This window comes from Prionailurus viverrinus, chromosome X (genome assembly GCF_022837055.1).
Source record: "Prionailurus viverrinus isolate Anna chromosome X, UM_Priviv_1.0, whole genome shotgun sequence".
Taxonomy (NCBI): domain Eukaryota; kingdom Metazoa; phylum Chordata; class Mammalia; order Carnivora; family Felidae; genus Prionailurus; species Prionailurus viverrinus.
In genome coordinates, this window is record NC_062579.1 from 14,646,367 (window position 1) to 14,662,253 (window position 15,887).

Consider the following 15,887-nt stretch of genomic DNA (forward strand, 5'->3'; position numbering starts at 1 on the left):
CTAACCCATTAAGCCCAGCATTAAATCTAGCGTTTCTCCGAACCCTCCCTCCCTCTCCTCATCCCCACCCTCAGCCAGTTGCAGCACTGCACACTGGAGGCCGTTCCAGGCCCAGGGTAGCGCGCAGCCAATGTCCTCCCAGCGGTCCAGGTCGAGGTCGTAGCCCACCACGTTGCGGGTAGACACCTGCCGCGAATCCCGCCACTTGAGGCCGCCCAGCAGCAGAGCCGTCTCCTCCACAACGGCCAGCCCATAGCAGAAGCGATCATAAGGTAGCGGCCGCAGTCGAGTCCACTGGTCCGTGCCGGGCTCGTAGCGTTCGATCTCAGAGAAGGGCTCATAGCGCCCCAGAAAGGCGAACACCGCGCCTCGCAGCACAGCCATGTGGTGCCCGAAGCGGGCAGTGCTCATGGGCGCCCTCTTGCTCCACGCTCGCTCCCCAGGGCCCAAGGTGTACATGTCCCGGAGGCTGCTCGAGCTGCCCTCGCCTCTCCCCGCCTTACCCCCAGAGATGTACACGATGCCGCGGTCCCCGATGGCCCCCGCGTGGCCATACAACGCCCGCGGCAGCGCCCCGGCAGCCGTCCAGCGGTCCCGGCGCAGGTCGTACATCTCTACCGACGCCAGCGCCTCGCCGTCGGCGCCCAGACCCCCGACGGCCAGGAGCGCCTCGCCCACCGCGCCGCACCAGAAGTGGGCCCGCGCTTCTCGCATAGCGGGCACCGCCGTCCAAGCGTGGAAGCGCGGGTCATAACGGTGCACTTGGGCCGTGACGGCCCGCTGTCCGCCTGCCAGGGGTGAAGAAGCGCGGTCCGAAGAGCTCTCCCCGCCCAGGACGAACAGGAAATTGCCTGCGGTGCACACGCTGTGCCCCAGTAGCGGTGCAGGCAGCCGCGTGAGACTGCGCCAGCGGTGGTTGTACACGTCGAAAGCCACCACGTCTTGGGTGAGCTCCCAATCCTCCTCCTCCTCTTCCAACTCACCTTCCTCCTCCTCCCCCTCCTCCTCCTCGGGCTCCGCCATGGCGCCCCTGCCCCTGGCTACTGGCGGTGGGGCCGCGACCTCCTCGGTCACCGCCTCCCGCGCCCTGCGCCCTCCGACCAACAAGATGCGAGTTTGGGGGCTCCGGACGCTGGTCTGCTCGCCCTGCACGAGAGGCTGGCGGGAGGGCGCAGTGTGGTAGTTGAGGGCCTGGATAATGAGGCCCTTAACCCGGGCGGGCAGCACGAGGCCAGAGCCCGAGTACACGCGCCGCAGCACGTCTGCAGGTACTAGGCCGAAGCGAACGCGCTCAAGCAGCGAGGTGCAGTGGGCCAGGCGTTCGGCCTCAGGCTCCTGCCGCAGCCAGGCCAACGCCAGACCCAGCAGCCAGGTCTCAGGCACCCGCGCCACGTCGGGGGCACCCAACACAGCCTTCAGCGACGTGGGGTTCAGCTCCAGCAGCCCCGCGGGTCCCGCGCCCCGCACCAGCAGCTCCCGCAGGTGGCGCACGATGCAGCGCTCGGCCTCGCCTAACGTGTGCGCCAGGCCGAAGCGCGCCGCCACGTTGGCGGCGAAGCAAGAGTTCTCTGGAGCCAGCTGGCGTTCCAGGTAGCGACCGCACAGCCCCAGTGCTTCGGTGACTTGCAGATAGCTGGCGGCCTCGAGCGTGTCCTCCACCGTGTCCATGGAGAGCGGCAGCCAGGCGGTGTAGATGAAGTCCAGCAGGCGCTGCAGGCCGGCCGCCGACGGCACGTGCAGGTGGATCACGCGCGCCCTGGATTCCCGGGTGTGGCTCTTGAACAGGGCCCTGAAGTAGTCGCTGGAACACGCGAGGAGCGACCTATGGGCCGGGAACTCGCTGCCCTCGGCCTCCAGCGTCACATCGCACAGGAAGCCCTCCGCGCGCAGGGCCTGGTAGCCGGTGAGCAGTGCACCGCCATGAGCTTTACAGTAAGATAGAAAGTAACTCATGATGTCCAGGGTGGAAAGCGGCCTGGCCGGGGCTGGGGGCCGCCGGGCACGGCCAGAGTCATCTCGGGGCACCGCGCCCCTGGGTCCCCCACGCGAGCCGCAGAGCCCCTAGCAGGGGCCCATTTTTGCCTGCTCAGCTTAAAGCCCAGGGCTCCTTCATCCAGGCCTGCAGATAGCCCCGTATCCCTCTCAGAGCAAACCCGGTCGGGGAACGGTTTCCATAAGCTCCTAGTAGCAAAGGGCACGGAGTTTGGATTCTTCCGGAGGGTGCAGGATTTGGTTCTGGCGTCTGCCGAGGCTGCCAGCACGTTGCCCAAAGCCCCCTCCCCGGCCCAGTTTGGGAAGCCCACACCTGCGCGCCAGGGGCCGCAGTGGCCACACACCATCACCTGGAAGGGCCGAGCTGAGGGTGGACTGACTCGGGGTGGAGGTTGCTGGATCTCCGACGGCGCAGATGCAAGGATGTGGCCCACCTCGGGCGTCCCGGGAGTGCGGAAGGAGGGCTCTGGCCTCCCGGGGGTGGACGAGGAGGACGGATTCTGCGGGCACCCGCGAGGGCCGGGGACAACTGGGTACGGGGCGGAGAGGGGGGTGAACTTGTTCCGCGCGGAGGATCAAATCAAAGCCTGGGGGATTAAGAAGGGGGGGCGCAGGTCAGCGCGGCGCGTCGGAGGCATGATTGGGCGCCGTACATAACATGCCGGTAGCTCACAGCGACAGGAATAGCGCGCGGCCTCGGCCTCCCCGGCGTGCCCCGCCCCGCGCCCCGGGCTGCTGGCGGCGAACCCAGGGCCGGGGCGCTGGAGGAAGCGCCCCGGGCCTGGGACTTGACTCCGGTGACCCGACCAGCCGCCGGTCACCAGGGGGTCTCGGGAACTCGGCTAGGGCTGTGGGAAGCGTTCACTGGAGGTGCGCCAGTCTCCCGGGACGCTGTACCTGGTGGTGTCTGGGGGAGAGGCGGCTGGCTGGGTCAGAGGAATGTCGACCCCCTGGTGCCCTTGCGCCTGGGAAAGAAGCCCCCTGGCTCGAAACTTTCTGCTTTGGGAAGGCCCTAATTAATCTGGCGGGGGCGGGGATTAAGCGGCGATTTTGCGCGCTGACACCCAGGAGGCCGCTGAGTTGAGAGCTACTAGCGGGAACCACGCCCGGGGGAATCTGGGGCTCCCTGCCAGGGGCGCTTCGTTACACGCCCCTCACCTGGACTCACCCTTTCGAGATGCTGGGCCTACTCTGCGCCCTTCCCGAGGCGGCCCGCGTCTCCCGGGCTGGCTCGTCTCACATTCTGCGTTGCGGAATTTGCTCCTACCCCCGCTCCCTGACTCCAGCTGAGTTCTCCCTTCCTGTTCTTGGACCCAACCCAACCCATCCCTTGGCAAAGTGGACAAGAAGATTGCAGGTGACTTGGATTTTCTGCCTTTGAATGACCACTTCCTTTAAGAAAGTAATTCATTCCAGTTTCTCTCCCTGACTTTCCAGACTCTGATCTGATTACTGCCTGCTACATCTTCAACGCTGTGACGAGATAATGGGCAGTAAGGAAGGTCACAAAGTTCCGTAGAGGCTAGAGTTTCATAGGGCCCCATTTCATGAAGTTATTTATAAGATGCACCCAGCACAGAAATGGTGACTAAAACCACCCAATCTTGAAACATTAGGAAGCATTTCTCCATCTCCTCCATCCTCCTCTTAAATAACTAAATGATTAATATAACTATTCTTTCTTGCCAATTTGGAGCTTCTGTGTTTTGCTTTCATCTAGAATTGATTTTTCTGTTTTCTAATGCAACCCCTCTGGCAATCTGTTCTAAGTGAACCTTTTGAGAGCATCTGAAATAACTTGCATTTCTGACAGTTGGGATTGTGTTTTATAAAAAAGAAGAAAAAATGTCGAATGAAGGATTAAAATGAATCATTTTCTTCCTCTTATGCCATTGTACTTACAACGTTTCCAATTAGAATTCTTGAAGTGCAAAAAAATATTAGTAAAATGATCCTGCTTTCTTTGTCAGAGATGGAACTGCATTATGACTTAAATTAGCCAAATTATAAAATGCAGGCAGAGGCTCAAGTTAAGGGCTTACTTAAACTCCAGAGGCTAAAAATACTCCAATTTGAATTCCTAATGTTAAAACTACAGATGGATTCAGGCGGGGTGCTGGGTGTTTGGGGGTTTTTTTTTAAGTACTAAAATTTCTTAGTTCAAAAATAAGATACCAGTTTGGTTCAGTGTGCACAAATCTGAATGGTGAAATTAAATGGACTTAATAGAAATTTGGTAGAAGGGATATTATAGATCATTTAACCAAACTCTCCTTTTCCTCTGCAACTTCTTGTTTTTCTTTTCAAACAAATGTAGCAAATGAGCCCCAGAGAGAGTACAGTTTGTCTGGGTGACTAGGATATTGAGTTACGGAGTCTGGACGAGAATCCAGGGCTCTCTCCCCACTATATTATGTGACCTCTGTATGATAAAAATAAAATAGTGCAACACAAAGATTACTGAAACCAAATTTCAGAATAGTAAAGTTTAAATACAATTTTTAAACATGTTTTTTTTTACCCCAGAATCAATCACATCTTGTCAGATCTATCCATCATCATGGATTTAGATTGAATCCAAAATGTCACACTTATTTGAAAATAGAGATGCTGTGGAAGACTCTACATCTTGACATCAAAAAGTCAATTGTGCACGATAAGCTTGTGTTCATTGCCGGCCCAATATGCCAACTTAATGTGTTTTGACATTGGGGATATAAATGAATTGTGTTAATTGAGGAAATTTTCATATTGGGTGTGTTTCCTAGGTTTTCTCTAGAAAATATAACTATCAGTCCATCCAAGAACATTTTTGTCCTTTGAGTAACGTTTGCAGAAAGGGTCAAAATTTTAATTTTTGTGCAATATTAAGTATACTAAAAAACATTTCAGTGTGCTTTTTTTAAGATGTGTGTCTTAAGTTGGGTCCCCTAGAAGCAGGCTCTGCAACCCAACCTGAATGCTTGGTGATGAGCACATGTGATAGGATATTATCATCATGTTAAAAATGATCTGCTATGAGTGGCCTTCCCCATTTAGACTATAAGCTCCTTGGGGGCAAGGACCGTTTCTTGGTCTTTTTATTTCTAGCCTCTGTCACAGTCTTTGGCATAATTAATGTTGGGTTGAACAGATCTAGGTACCTGGTGGTACCATCAGTGGGAGGAGCAACAGGTTATTAAGAGGAACTTGACAAGAACAATTAGTTCCTTCTCTCTGGCTCTCTTTCTTGCATTCACACAGCTAGGGTTGAAGACACATCCTGGTCAGGCTGTGAGCTAACAACACTAAGAATCAAATGGGTAACCATGGGTGGCCCCTGACTAGACCCGACTCTTCAGAAAAGGCCAGACCACCTCATCCAGCCCCCACTGCAAGCCAGCACTGCCCTGCAGCCTGACTCCTTTACCTAGATCAGTCCCACATGACTCTTGGCATCTAGTCAGACATGCTGCTGCTACTCCTCCCTGGAGGAGGGGCCCCAAGTGCCCCAGTAGCTCCTCTGGGTCCCAGTTCACCTGGCTGGGCTTCTACTGAAGGCCCAGATATGCACTCCAGCATGCCTGGTGAGATCCTGCAATTTTCTCTGAACCCTTCACCCCTTGTCAGAACTGTGACCTCCTGTCAGCATTCCCTTCCATACACCTGAACCTCCTGTGAGAGAACCTAGAACCGCAGTCCTCCATGCATACACCTTACTTGCCACGTCAGGGTGGCACTGCTGTCAGCCTTGGAGCCCCACTTGGCCTGAATCAGTCTTGTCTAGCTCAACCTACATTTCATAGTCCTCGTTTCTAAAAGAATTGTGTATGTTTTAAAAAACATCAAAAATTGCAAATATCCACGTATAACAGACACAGCATTTCTTTGCAAATGTAATGTGCTTTCTTTGGTAACAGCTTTATTGAGATATGATCCACATACCATATAACTCACTAATTTAAAGTGTACAGTTAGGTGGTTCTTAGCATATTTACAGTTAGGCAACAACACTGGAGTCTAATTTGGGGGCATTTTCATCCCCTCATACAGAAACCCTGTACCCTTTCTGCTGGTAGGAATGCAAACTGGTGCAGCCACTCTGGAAAACAGTATGTAGGTTCCTCAAAAATCAAAACTAGAGCTACTCTACAGCCCAGCAATTGCACTACTAGGTATTTGTCCAAAGGATACAGGAGTCCTGTTTGAAAGGGGCACATGCACCCCAATGTTTATAGCAGCTCTTATCGACAGTGGCCTAAGTATGGAAAGAGCCCAAATGTCCATCGACAGATGAATGGATAAAGAATATGTGGTATTTATATATAATAGAGTATTGCTTGGCAATCAGAAAGAATGAAATCTTGCCATTTGCAACAATGTGGATGGAACTAGGGTGTATTATGCTAAGTGAAATTAGTCAGAGAAGGACAAATATATGACTTCACTCATATGTGGAGTTTAAGATACAAAACAGATGTACATAAGGGAAGGGAAGCAAAAATAATATGAAAACAAGGAGGGGGACAAAACAGAAGAGACTCTTTTTTTATTTTTTTAATGTTTTTATTTATTTTTGAGAGAGAAACAGAGTGCCAGCAGGGGAGGGGCAGAGAGAGGGAAACACAGAATGGGAAGCAGGCTCCAGGCTCTGAGGTGCCAGCATAGAGCTCAACACAAACGATGACATCATGACCTGAGTCCAAGTCATATTGCTTAACCGACTGAGCCACCCAGGTGCCTCAGAGACTCTTAAATACAGAGAACAAACTGAGAGTTGCTAGAGGGGTTATAGGTGGGGGAATGGGCTAAATGGGCAAGGGGCATTAAGGAGGACACTTGTTGGGATGAGCACTAGGTGTCATACATAGGGGATGAAGCACTGGATTCTACTCCTGAAATCATTATTGCACTATATGCTAACGAACTTGGATGTAAATTTTTAAAAAAATTAAAGGAGGGAAGAAGGAAGGAAGGAAGGAAGGAAGGAAGGAAGGAAGGAAGGAAGGAGGGACCAACCCCTGTGCCCTTTAAACTATCACTTCTCTATGCCACCAAGCAGCCCTGGCCTCAGCCCGAGGGAACCACTTATCTACTTTCTATCTCTGGATATTTCATATAAATGCAGTCATACAACACCTGATCTTTTGTGACCCACTTCTGTGACTTACCATGTTTTCAAGCTTCATCCGTTGTAGTGCACTTTTGAGGAAGAAAACGATTATGTATAGTAATAACATTGGGAACCTTTTCTCAAAACCACAAAACTCTAAACTGTGCTCGTTTGGTATTTAGGATACTGTTTTTGGCAGGTTAACTCTTTATCATCTATCTTCAGTTCTCCTTTAAGTCCCAATATACTTCCTTCTTACGTAGGGCTTCTGGCAGCCTCCATAGAGAGCCTGTTACTAGAAATAGGCACATTTAAGTTAGCTATCTGTGAAAACATGATCACAAACAATAAAGACATACAGTAGAAAAACACTCCCGTGTCATCTTCCCCCTGTTCCAAGACCACTTTTTGTGCACAGGAAATGTATTTTATCTTTGTGACATGCAGTTCAAGCAAAAGAATTTCAAGGGACGGGGTGTGTGTGTTAATCACATGTGATTTTGGCATTCTGGCCCAGCTGACAGTTTAAGAAGCAGCCTGGCAATGGGGAAGGACTGGGCTTTGGGGTCAGACAGACCTGGGCTTCATTTCCAGATCTGCCCCATGTGACTTTCAGCAAGTGACTTAAATTCTATGAGTGTTGTTTTATTGTTTTTAGAAAGAGGATTATAACTGTACACTCACAGATCTGTTAAAATTAGATTATGACTGCTCATGATGTAAGTACACACAATAAATGTGCTTTTTTCCTTCTTTTTTCTTCCTTGACTAAAGCTTTCTGAAAACTCCTAATACCAGAGTCTAAGCACACTGGAAGTGTAACTGAGTAGTGGTTCTCAGTGATCTTCCTGCAGTATCACCTAGAAACCTATTAAGAAGTGTAAATTTTCACCACCGCCCCAAACCTACTGCATCAGAAGCTCCACTAGTGGGGAGCCCAGTAATATGCTTCTCCAAACCCTTCTTCAAAAAGTGTGAGAAGCACTGGAATCGAGCATTGTTCTGCTACATCCTGAATTCACCATACTCCGTAACAACTTGTTCTGGGTATGATGTCAGCGTTTTCCAAAGAAGAGAGGAGGCACTAGCTCCCAAAGGTCAGAGGTCAGAGACCCAGATGGGAAAAATTAGTGGCCCCGTGTCATATGACTGGTCATATTAACAAAAATAGATTGTGGACTTATTTGCCTTTCATACTTTACATGATGATAACATTAACAGCAGATCACTGAAGCATGAGATGATGACTTGGTAAGCAATCCAGTTTCTCAAACTCTTGACTGAATACTCAAATGAGAAGCCCTGAGTTCCCATCTGGAGCCACATTTTAAGATGCCTCAGATGAATCAGGTAATGTCCAAAGAGGCCAGCTAGAAGGAGGGGAGGGTCTGGAAACATTCTTTCTCTCAAACAGGGATCAGGTAAAGGAGGTGAAGATTTTAGGCTAAAACAAAAGAATCTTTTAGAGGTTAAATGATCTTTGTTGTCAACTTTCTCAAAGGCAGGAGGGACATAGGTGGTGGTCTTGTGGCTACAGACCTAGGACCAGTAAGTAGAAGTTACAAAGAGATATTTGGCCACAGCATAAATGGGAACCTTCTAGCAATTTAGAACTTTGAAAGAAAATGTAGAAGTAGAAGTAGAACATACCAGGCCATTAGAAGAGTTACCTGAGCCTTGGAGAAGATAGGGAACTCGTCCAAAGTGACACAGCAGACCTTGTCAGAGCCCCACCCATGCACATCTATCCCAGTCACTTTTACTACCCAGCAACCAGCACCTGGGTCCCTTGGTGGACAGCACCCCCCACCCCAGGCTGCTGGAGCCCACCTTGCCACTGCACCTGAACAAAAGAAAAAGTACCGGAAAATTTACACCTCCTGAGGGCCACCCTTGACAGCTCCCTTTCCAGGTGTGACCCACAGTTTCTAGAGATCCCGCATGGGATTGAGCCAAAGCCACCTTCTGTCAGATCCTGTGTGGTGACTTCCTTCTCTTCCCAGTCTCGCCTGCCTACCTATTTTTTCCAGGAATACCTCCTAATAAATGACTTTCACAGGAGTCCTCATCTCAGAACGAACCCCTGCCTCTGGGAAACCCAATGCAAGATATATAAGTGGGAAATTTCTCAGAAGGTGGTGGCACATATTATATCCACAAAGAGCCATCTGTCATCCGCTTGCAGCCATGTACGGAGCACGACAGATGTGCTGTGTGAATAGATGTGTGTCCGGTGGCACAGAAGGCCTGGGAGTCAGGACAGCCTGATGCTGGGGCTGAGCACCTCCACCTCTACCCAGGTGGGCTTTCAGGGATCTTGTGGGGAACTGAGTGAACTCCAGGGTCCTTTCAAAGCCAGCACACCACACTTAGGAATCCCTGGGCCCTGAAGTCTCATCTGCAGGTGCCATTTAAATGTGAGCTTTACCTGACATCTTTATTCTGTAGGATTGATTCGGTTCTTCCGTATCATGCCCCCCCTCCTCAGGCCAGCTGCTGCCTATGAGCCTCACCACCTCCAGCTTCCATCTGCATCGCATGTACCTTAGAACTATGCCCAGCTTTTTCCTTCTAATACTTCTCTCTCTCCTTCCTACATGGGATGGCCTCATGTCTATTCTTTCACTCTACAACAGCTCACACCTGAGGTCCCACTTTCATCCATGTTCGTGCATGTGGCTTGCCACACTTGGCTGCCACTGAGCTTTGCAACCGACTTGGTTTCCAAAGGGGCAGTTGATGACTCTGGTAACTTTCTCAGTAAGAGAGATACAAACCATCCGCGGTTCTGACCATGTGGTTGCAGACCATCAGAACCTCAGAGCTTGTTAAAATGCAGGCTTCTGGACTACATGCCAGACCAACTGGATCATAATCCCCAGGCACAGAGCAAGGGTGTCAGCCTTGTAATAAGCTTCCTGGGTGTTTCTCACACACTCTGAGGCAGCACTACTCACAGTGTGGTCAGCCAACCCGCAGCACAGCCTCACCTGGAAACCTGTCAAAGATGCATATTCTCAGGCCTTGTCCCAGACCCCCAGAATCAGAAACTTGGGAGGTGGAGTCCAGCCATCTGTGTTTTATCAAGACCTCCAGGACATTCCAGTGTACACTAAGACTTGAGAAACATTGCTCTCAAGTTCAAGAACCATGTAGAATTTTCAATTCATTCATTCAAAGATGTCGGGGCACCTGAGTGGCTCAGTGGGGTAAGCGTCTGACTCTTGATTTAGGCTCAGGTCATGATCTCATGGTCATGAGATCAAGCCCCACGATGGGCTCCACACTGAGAGGGATCCTGCTTAAGATTCTCTCCTTCCCACTGTGGGGCACCTGGGTGGCTCAGTCAGTTAAGCATCTGACTTCAGCTCAGGTCATGATCTCCCAGTTCACGAGTTCGAACCCCACATCCGGCTGTGTGCTGACAGCTCAGAGCTTGGAGTCTGCTTCAGGTTCTCTCTCTCTCTCTCTCTCTCTCTCTCTCTCTCTCTCTCTCTCTCTTCCTCCCCTGCTCGTGCTCTCTCTCTGTCTCTCAAAGATAAACATTAAAAAAATTATTTAAAAAAAGATTCCCTTCTTCCCTTTCCCTTTACTCCTCCCTTGCTTGTGCTCTCTTTCTCTCTCTCAAAAAATAAAAATAAATTCAAAAAAAAGAAAACATTTAAAAAATATCTATTATGTTCCAGATATGTTAGGCACTGATGGCACAATGATGAGAGAATGAGTCATAAGTCCTGCCCTAGAAAAACTTAAGCCTTAATGGATTCCATGTCATGTTGGTGCTTCAGTATGTCTTCTAGATTGCCAAGAAAATTCAGCCTTCTTTGTCCCTTTCACTAGGTCTTTGCCTGTCCTACTTCATTTGGCAATAAGCCATCTAAGTAGGAGAATCTAGTGCCAGCTCTCAAATGACTGTTGCTGAGGTGCAGACTTGGGCTGGCTGAGGGGTTTCCCAGAAGAAGATGGAACATCCTGTGTCAGCTGATCACACCCTGCACCAGGTCTGCAATCGGCCCACAATGAAGTGGGTTGGCTTTTAGCATCTGATCCCAGAGAGCCAGCTGTCAACCACTTATAGCTGTGTACAGATACCCAAGCCCATGACTTTTGATGGTTGGACCTTCTTCAGAAAGATGAAACAACATTCTTTTTTTGTTTGTTTGTTTTTTAATATTTTTGAGAGAGCACAAGTGGGGTAGGGATGGAGAAAAGGGGACAGAGGATTTGAAGCAGGTTCTGCACTGACAGTAGCGAGCCTGACATGGGGCTTGAACTCACAAACCGAGAAATCGTGACCTGAGCCCACAAACCGAGAAATCGTGACCTGAGCTCAACCGACTGAGCCACCCAGGTACCCCTAAACCACATTTTGACATTAACATCAGGGTCTCTTATGCATTTTTCAAAATGGCTGCATGGTTCAAGGCGCCTAGGTGGCCCAGTTGGTTAAGCGTCCAACTTCTGTTCAGGTCTTGATCCCACAGCTCGTGAGTTCAAGCCCTGCATCAGTCTCTGTGTTGACAGCTCAGAGCCTGGAGCCTGCTTCAGATTCTGTCTTGCTCTCTCTCTGCCCCTCTCCCATTCATGCTCTGTCTCTCTCTGTCTCTCAACAATAAATAAACATTAACAAAAATTTTTAAATGGCTGCAGAGTACAAACCAAGTCATATAATGGAAAGTGGCTCAGATATGTCATTTGAGCATAACCAGAAATAAAATCATGGAATACCTTTGGGGTGTTAGTAAGTTTCTCCAATCACCCATGCCTGTTAAAGGAGTTGCAAAGCTTGGAACATCAGATGCTTTTTTGTTAACTAACACTCCTCTATAGAGGTATTGTACTCTTTCCTGAACTTTTCCTGTATCTGACACATGGCCAACATGTCAGCTGCACCAATTACTTCTGCTATTTTCAGAACCTTTTTCTAATGATGCTGGTCAGTGACTAATATAGAAAAATTCTGCACAATATCTCGCCAACAGGAGGGAGCTTACCAGATAGTTTGCTCTCAAGTGCTTATAAACTTCTTAAAGGTATTCATAATCTTAACAGCCTCAAAATCTTGTGGCATTTGTCCATTTGTTAAGGAAAATTTAGGGGGCGCCTGGGTGGCTCGGTTGGTTAAGCGGCCGACTTCAGCTCCGGTCATGATCTTGCAATTCGTGGGTTTGAGCCCCCTGTAGGGCTCTGTGTTGACAGCTCAGAGCCTGGAGCCTGCTTCAGATTCTGTGCCTCCTTCTCTCTCTGCCCCTCCCCTACTCATTCTCATTCATTCTCTCTCTCTCTCTCTCTCTCTCTCTCTCTCTCTCTCTCAAAAATAAATAAAAACACTTTTTAAATTTTTGAAAAAAGAAAAATTCTGCAAAAGTATCTACTAAGATTTACCTATACAATCATGGGCATTAAACAGTAACTAAACAAGTGACTGTTCTCTGAGCAATGTTCAATTCTTTCACTCACGAAGTTTCAGTTTGAATTCCAAGCAGGAGACATTTCCCACTAGAGCAATCAGATATGCCCTGCCCTCTCACCCTAGAAAGGGCATATTACCATCAGAATTATGAGGGCACAGGGTAAGAGCAGTGTTTCCAGAACCTGCCCACTGTAGGAGGTCCATGCACCACCATATGCAACTAATGTAACCCTGGCCTCAGCCTCCTTCAGGAGTTCAGTAAAAATGGCACCAGCCCTCTCCCTGCAAATGGCAGAAAACCCAGTATTGCCCCCAGTAATTCTGAAGAAACTCAAAGGACTTACATCTCTCCTAGTAACTCTTTGCTCCAATTCCTGCTTCTGCTGATGCCTTCATATCATTCATGTTTTGCCTCTTGGGGTTGTTCCCTGTTCTCTACTCTGTGCTCAGCCACCAATGGAACACAGTCACTAAGCCTTTATTCTCCCCCTTTACTTCTCATACAACCTGTGAGAGTCTAAAACTTTTACTGAAGACTTGAGTATGATAGGCACAGAGAAACAGCAAAGCATAGAGTAGCAGATAAAATCCATACCTAGTCCAGTTTTTAAAATTTCCCACCTGTCAGTTCATTCTCTCCAGGGGCCATTACGCTGTGTAGGGCCGGGTCTCCTTCCCTTCTCCTCTTCTTCCCTGCCCCCACCACACCCCTGTCTCCCAGACTTGTTTTAGAAATCCAAAATGCGTGTCATTTCATTGTTGAGGACACTTCAGATTTCTGTTTTCTCTAGGCACTTTGTCCTGGCCAGACCTGATTATGGTGTGTGTGTGTCTGTGTGTGTGTGTGTGTGTGTGTGTGTGTGTGTGTGTGTGTGTGTTTATTAAAGTATACATAATGCAAAATTTACCATTTTAGCCATTTTTAAATATACAGTTCAGTGGCATTAAGTACATTCACATTGTTGTGCAATTATCACCACTGTCCATCTCCAGAACTTTTTCATCATGTCACACAAACTCTGTATACATTAAACACTGACTCCCCAATTGCCTTTCCCCATACCCCTTCCAACCACTATTCTACCTTCTATCTCTACAAGTGTGACTATTCCAGGTACCTCATATAAGCAGAGTCATAAAATATTTGGACTTTTATGTCTGACTTAGGATAATGTCATCAAGGTTCATCAATTGTGTAGAGTGTGTCAGAATTCCTTTCTTTTGTATGGATGAGTAGTTTTCTACTGTAGGTATAGAGCACATTTTGTTTGTCCGTTCATCTGTCAATGGACATTTGGGTTGTTTCCCCCTTTTGGCTTTTGTGAATATGCTGCTGTAAACACAGGTGTACAAATATCTCTCGCAGTCTCTGCTTTTAATTCTTTTGTGTATATATCCAGAAGAGGGATTGCTGGATCATATGGTTATTCTGTTTAATTTTTTAAGGAACTGCCATACTGTTTTCCACAGCAACTAGCAACTAGCAGTGCATGAGTTTCCACCAGCAGTGCATGAGTTTCTCCACATGCTTGCCAACACTTGTTTTTTTGTTTTTTGTTTTTGTTTTTGTTTTTGTTTTTCTAGCCACCATCCTAATGGGTGTGAGGCAGTATCTCATTGTAGTTTTGATTTGCATTTTTCTAATGATTAGTGTTGTTGAGCATCTTTTCACATGCTTATTGGGCCTCTGCATATCTTCTTTGGAGAGATGTCTTTTCAAGTCCTTTGCCTATTTTTGAATTGGTTTATTTGGGCTTTTGTTGTTAAATTGTAGGAGCTATTTATATTTTCTAGATATTAATCCCTCTTCAGATAAATTATTAGCAAATATTCCCTTCCATTCTGTGGGTTGCTTTTTCACTCTGTTAACAGTGTCCTTTGATGCATACAAGTTTTCAATTTTGATGAAGTCCAGTTTATTTTTTCTTCTGTTGCTTGTGCTTTTGGTGTCATATCCAAGAAATCACTGCCAAATCTAAATTCATTAAGACTTTCCCCTATGTTTTATTCTAAGAGTTTTATAGTTTTAGCTCTTACCTTTAGGTCTTTGATCTATTTTGAGTTAATTTTTATATATAAGGTAAGAGTCCAACTTCATTCTTTTGCATGTGCACATCCAGCTTTCCCAGAACCATGTGTTGGAAATACTGTATTCTCCATTGGATGGTTTTGGCACCCTTGTCAAAAATCATTTGACCATATATACATGCAAGGGTGTATTTCTGGGCTCTCTATTCTATTCTGATTGTCTATATGACTGTTTTATGTTTTTATTACCAGTACGTTTTAGAGTCAAGAATTGCAAGTTGTCCCAACTTTGTTCTTTTTCAAGATTATTTCAGCTACTTGGGGTCCCTTGAAATTTTATGTGAATAATAGGATGAAGTTTTCTGTGTCTACAAGAAACATCATTGGGATTTTGGTAGGGATTGCACTGAATCTGTAGATGGCTTTGGGTAGTATAGCCATTTTAACAACATTAAGTCTTCTAATCCATGAACACGGTATGTCTTTCCATATACTTGTGTCTTCTTTAAATTCCTTTGGCACTGTTTTCTAGTTTTTTCAGTGTACATGTCTTTCTCCGTCTTGGTTAAGTTAGTTCCTAAGTATTTTATTATATGTGAGGCTATTGTAAATGAAAATGCTTTTTTAACTCCCTTTTTTTGGACTGTTTGTTGTTAGTGTATAGAAAAGCAACTGATTTTGGCCTGTTAATTTTGTATTCTAAAACTTTGCTGTATGCATTTATTGGTTCTGTGTGTGTGTGTGTGTGTGTGTGTGTGCGTGTGTGTGTAATCTTTGGACTTTTCACGCATAAGATCATGTCATCTTTGAACAGAGACAATTTTGCTTCATTTTCTTTTTCTTGCCTAATTTCTCTGACTAGAACTTCCAATTTCATGTTGAATAGTGAATTCAGGAGTCCCTGTTTTGTTCCATGACTATGTCTTCAGGCTTCCCTTTCATATGCAGAGAAACCTTTAAGGCATTTTTATACACATGTCCCTGACTGACAGAACCTGCACTGTGCAGAGGAGATGTGACAGTCTGGCAGAAAGTAAACACCAGGGAAATTTTGGAAATGGTCTAAATTTTGAATACACTCCTGTGCTTAGAAGTGATTTTGTAGGAAGTGTGCCCAGAAAAAATTACTAAAGTAGAGGTGAAGAGGGCCTGGGAATGGAAGGACGCCAAACAAGGATGCATCAGCCATCAAATCCCTCAAAGGATAACTTGGGTTTGGTCCTGAGGAATCCCTGGGACAATAGAGGTCATACCTCAGAATTGTCCCCATTGGGAGCACAGGGACTGGAGTGTTGATACTTCTGGATATCAGTCATTGGTCAAGGACCAAGTGCTCCTGGGGACACTTCCAGCTCTCTCTTT

General features: G+C 47.5%; 1 protein-coding gene across 1 annotated transcript; it reads right to left on the reverse strand.

Moving 5' to 3' along the window:
• KLHL34 (kelch like family member 34) lies at positions 1–1,953 on the reverse strand. Its single transcript, XM_047845023.1, has one exon. It carries the CDS (start codon positions 1,951–1,953, stop codon positions 1–3), a length of 1,953 nt encoding a protein of 650 aa, XP_047700979.1.
• Positions 1,954–15,887: the final 13,934 nt, after the last annotated feature.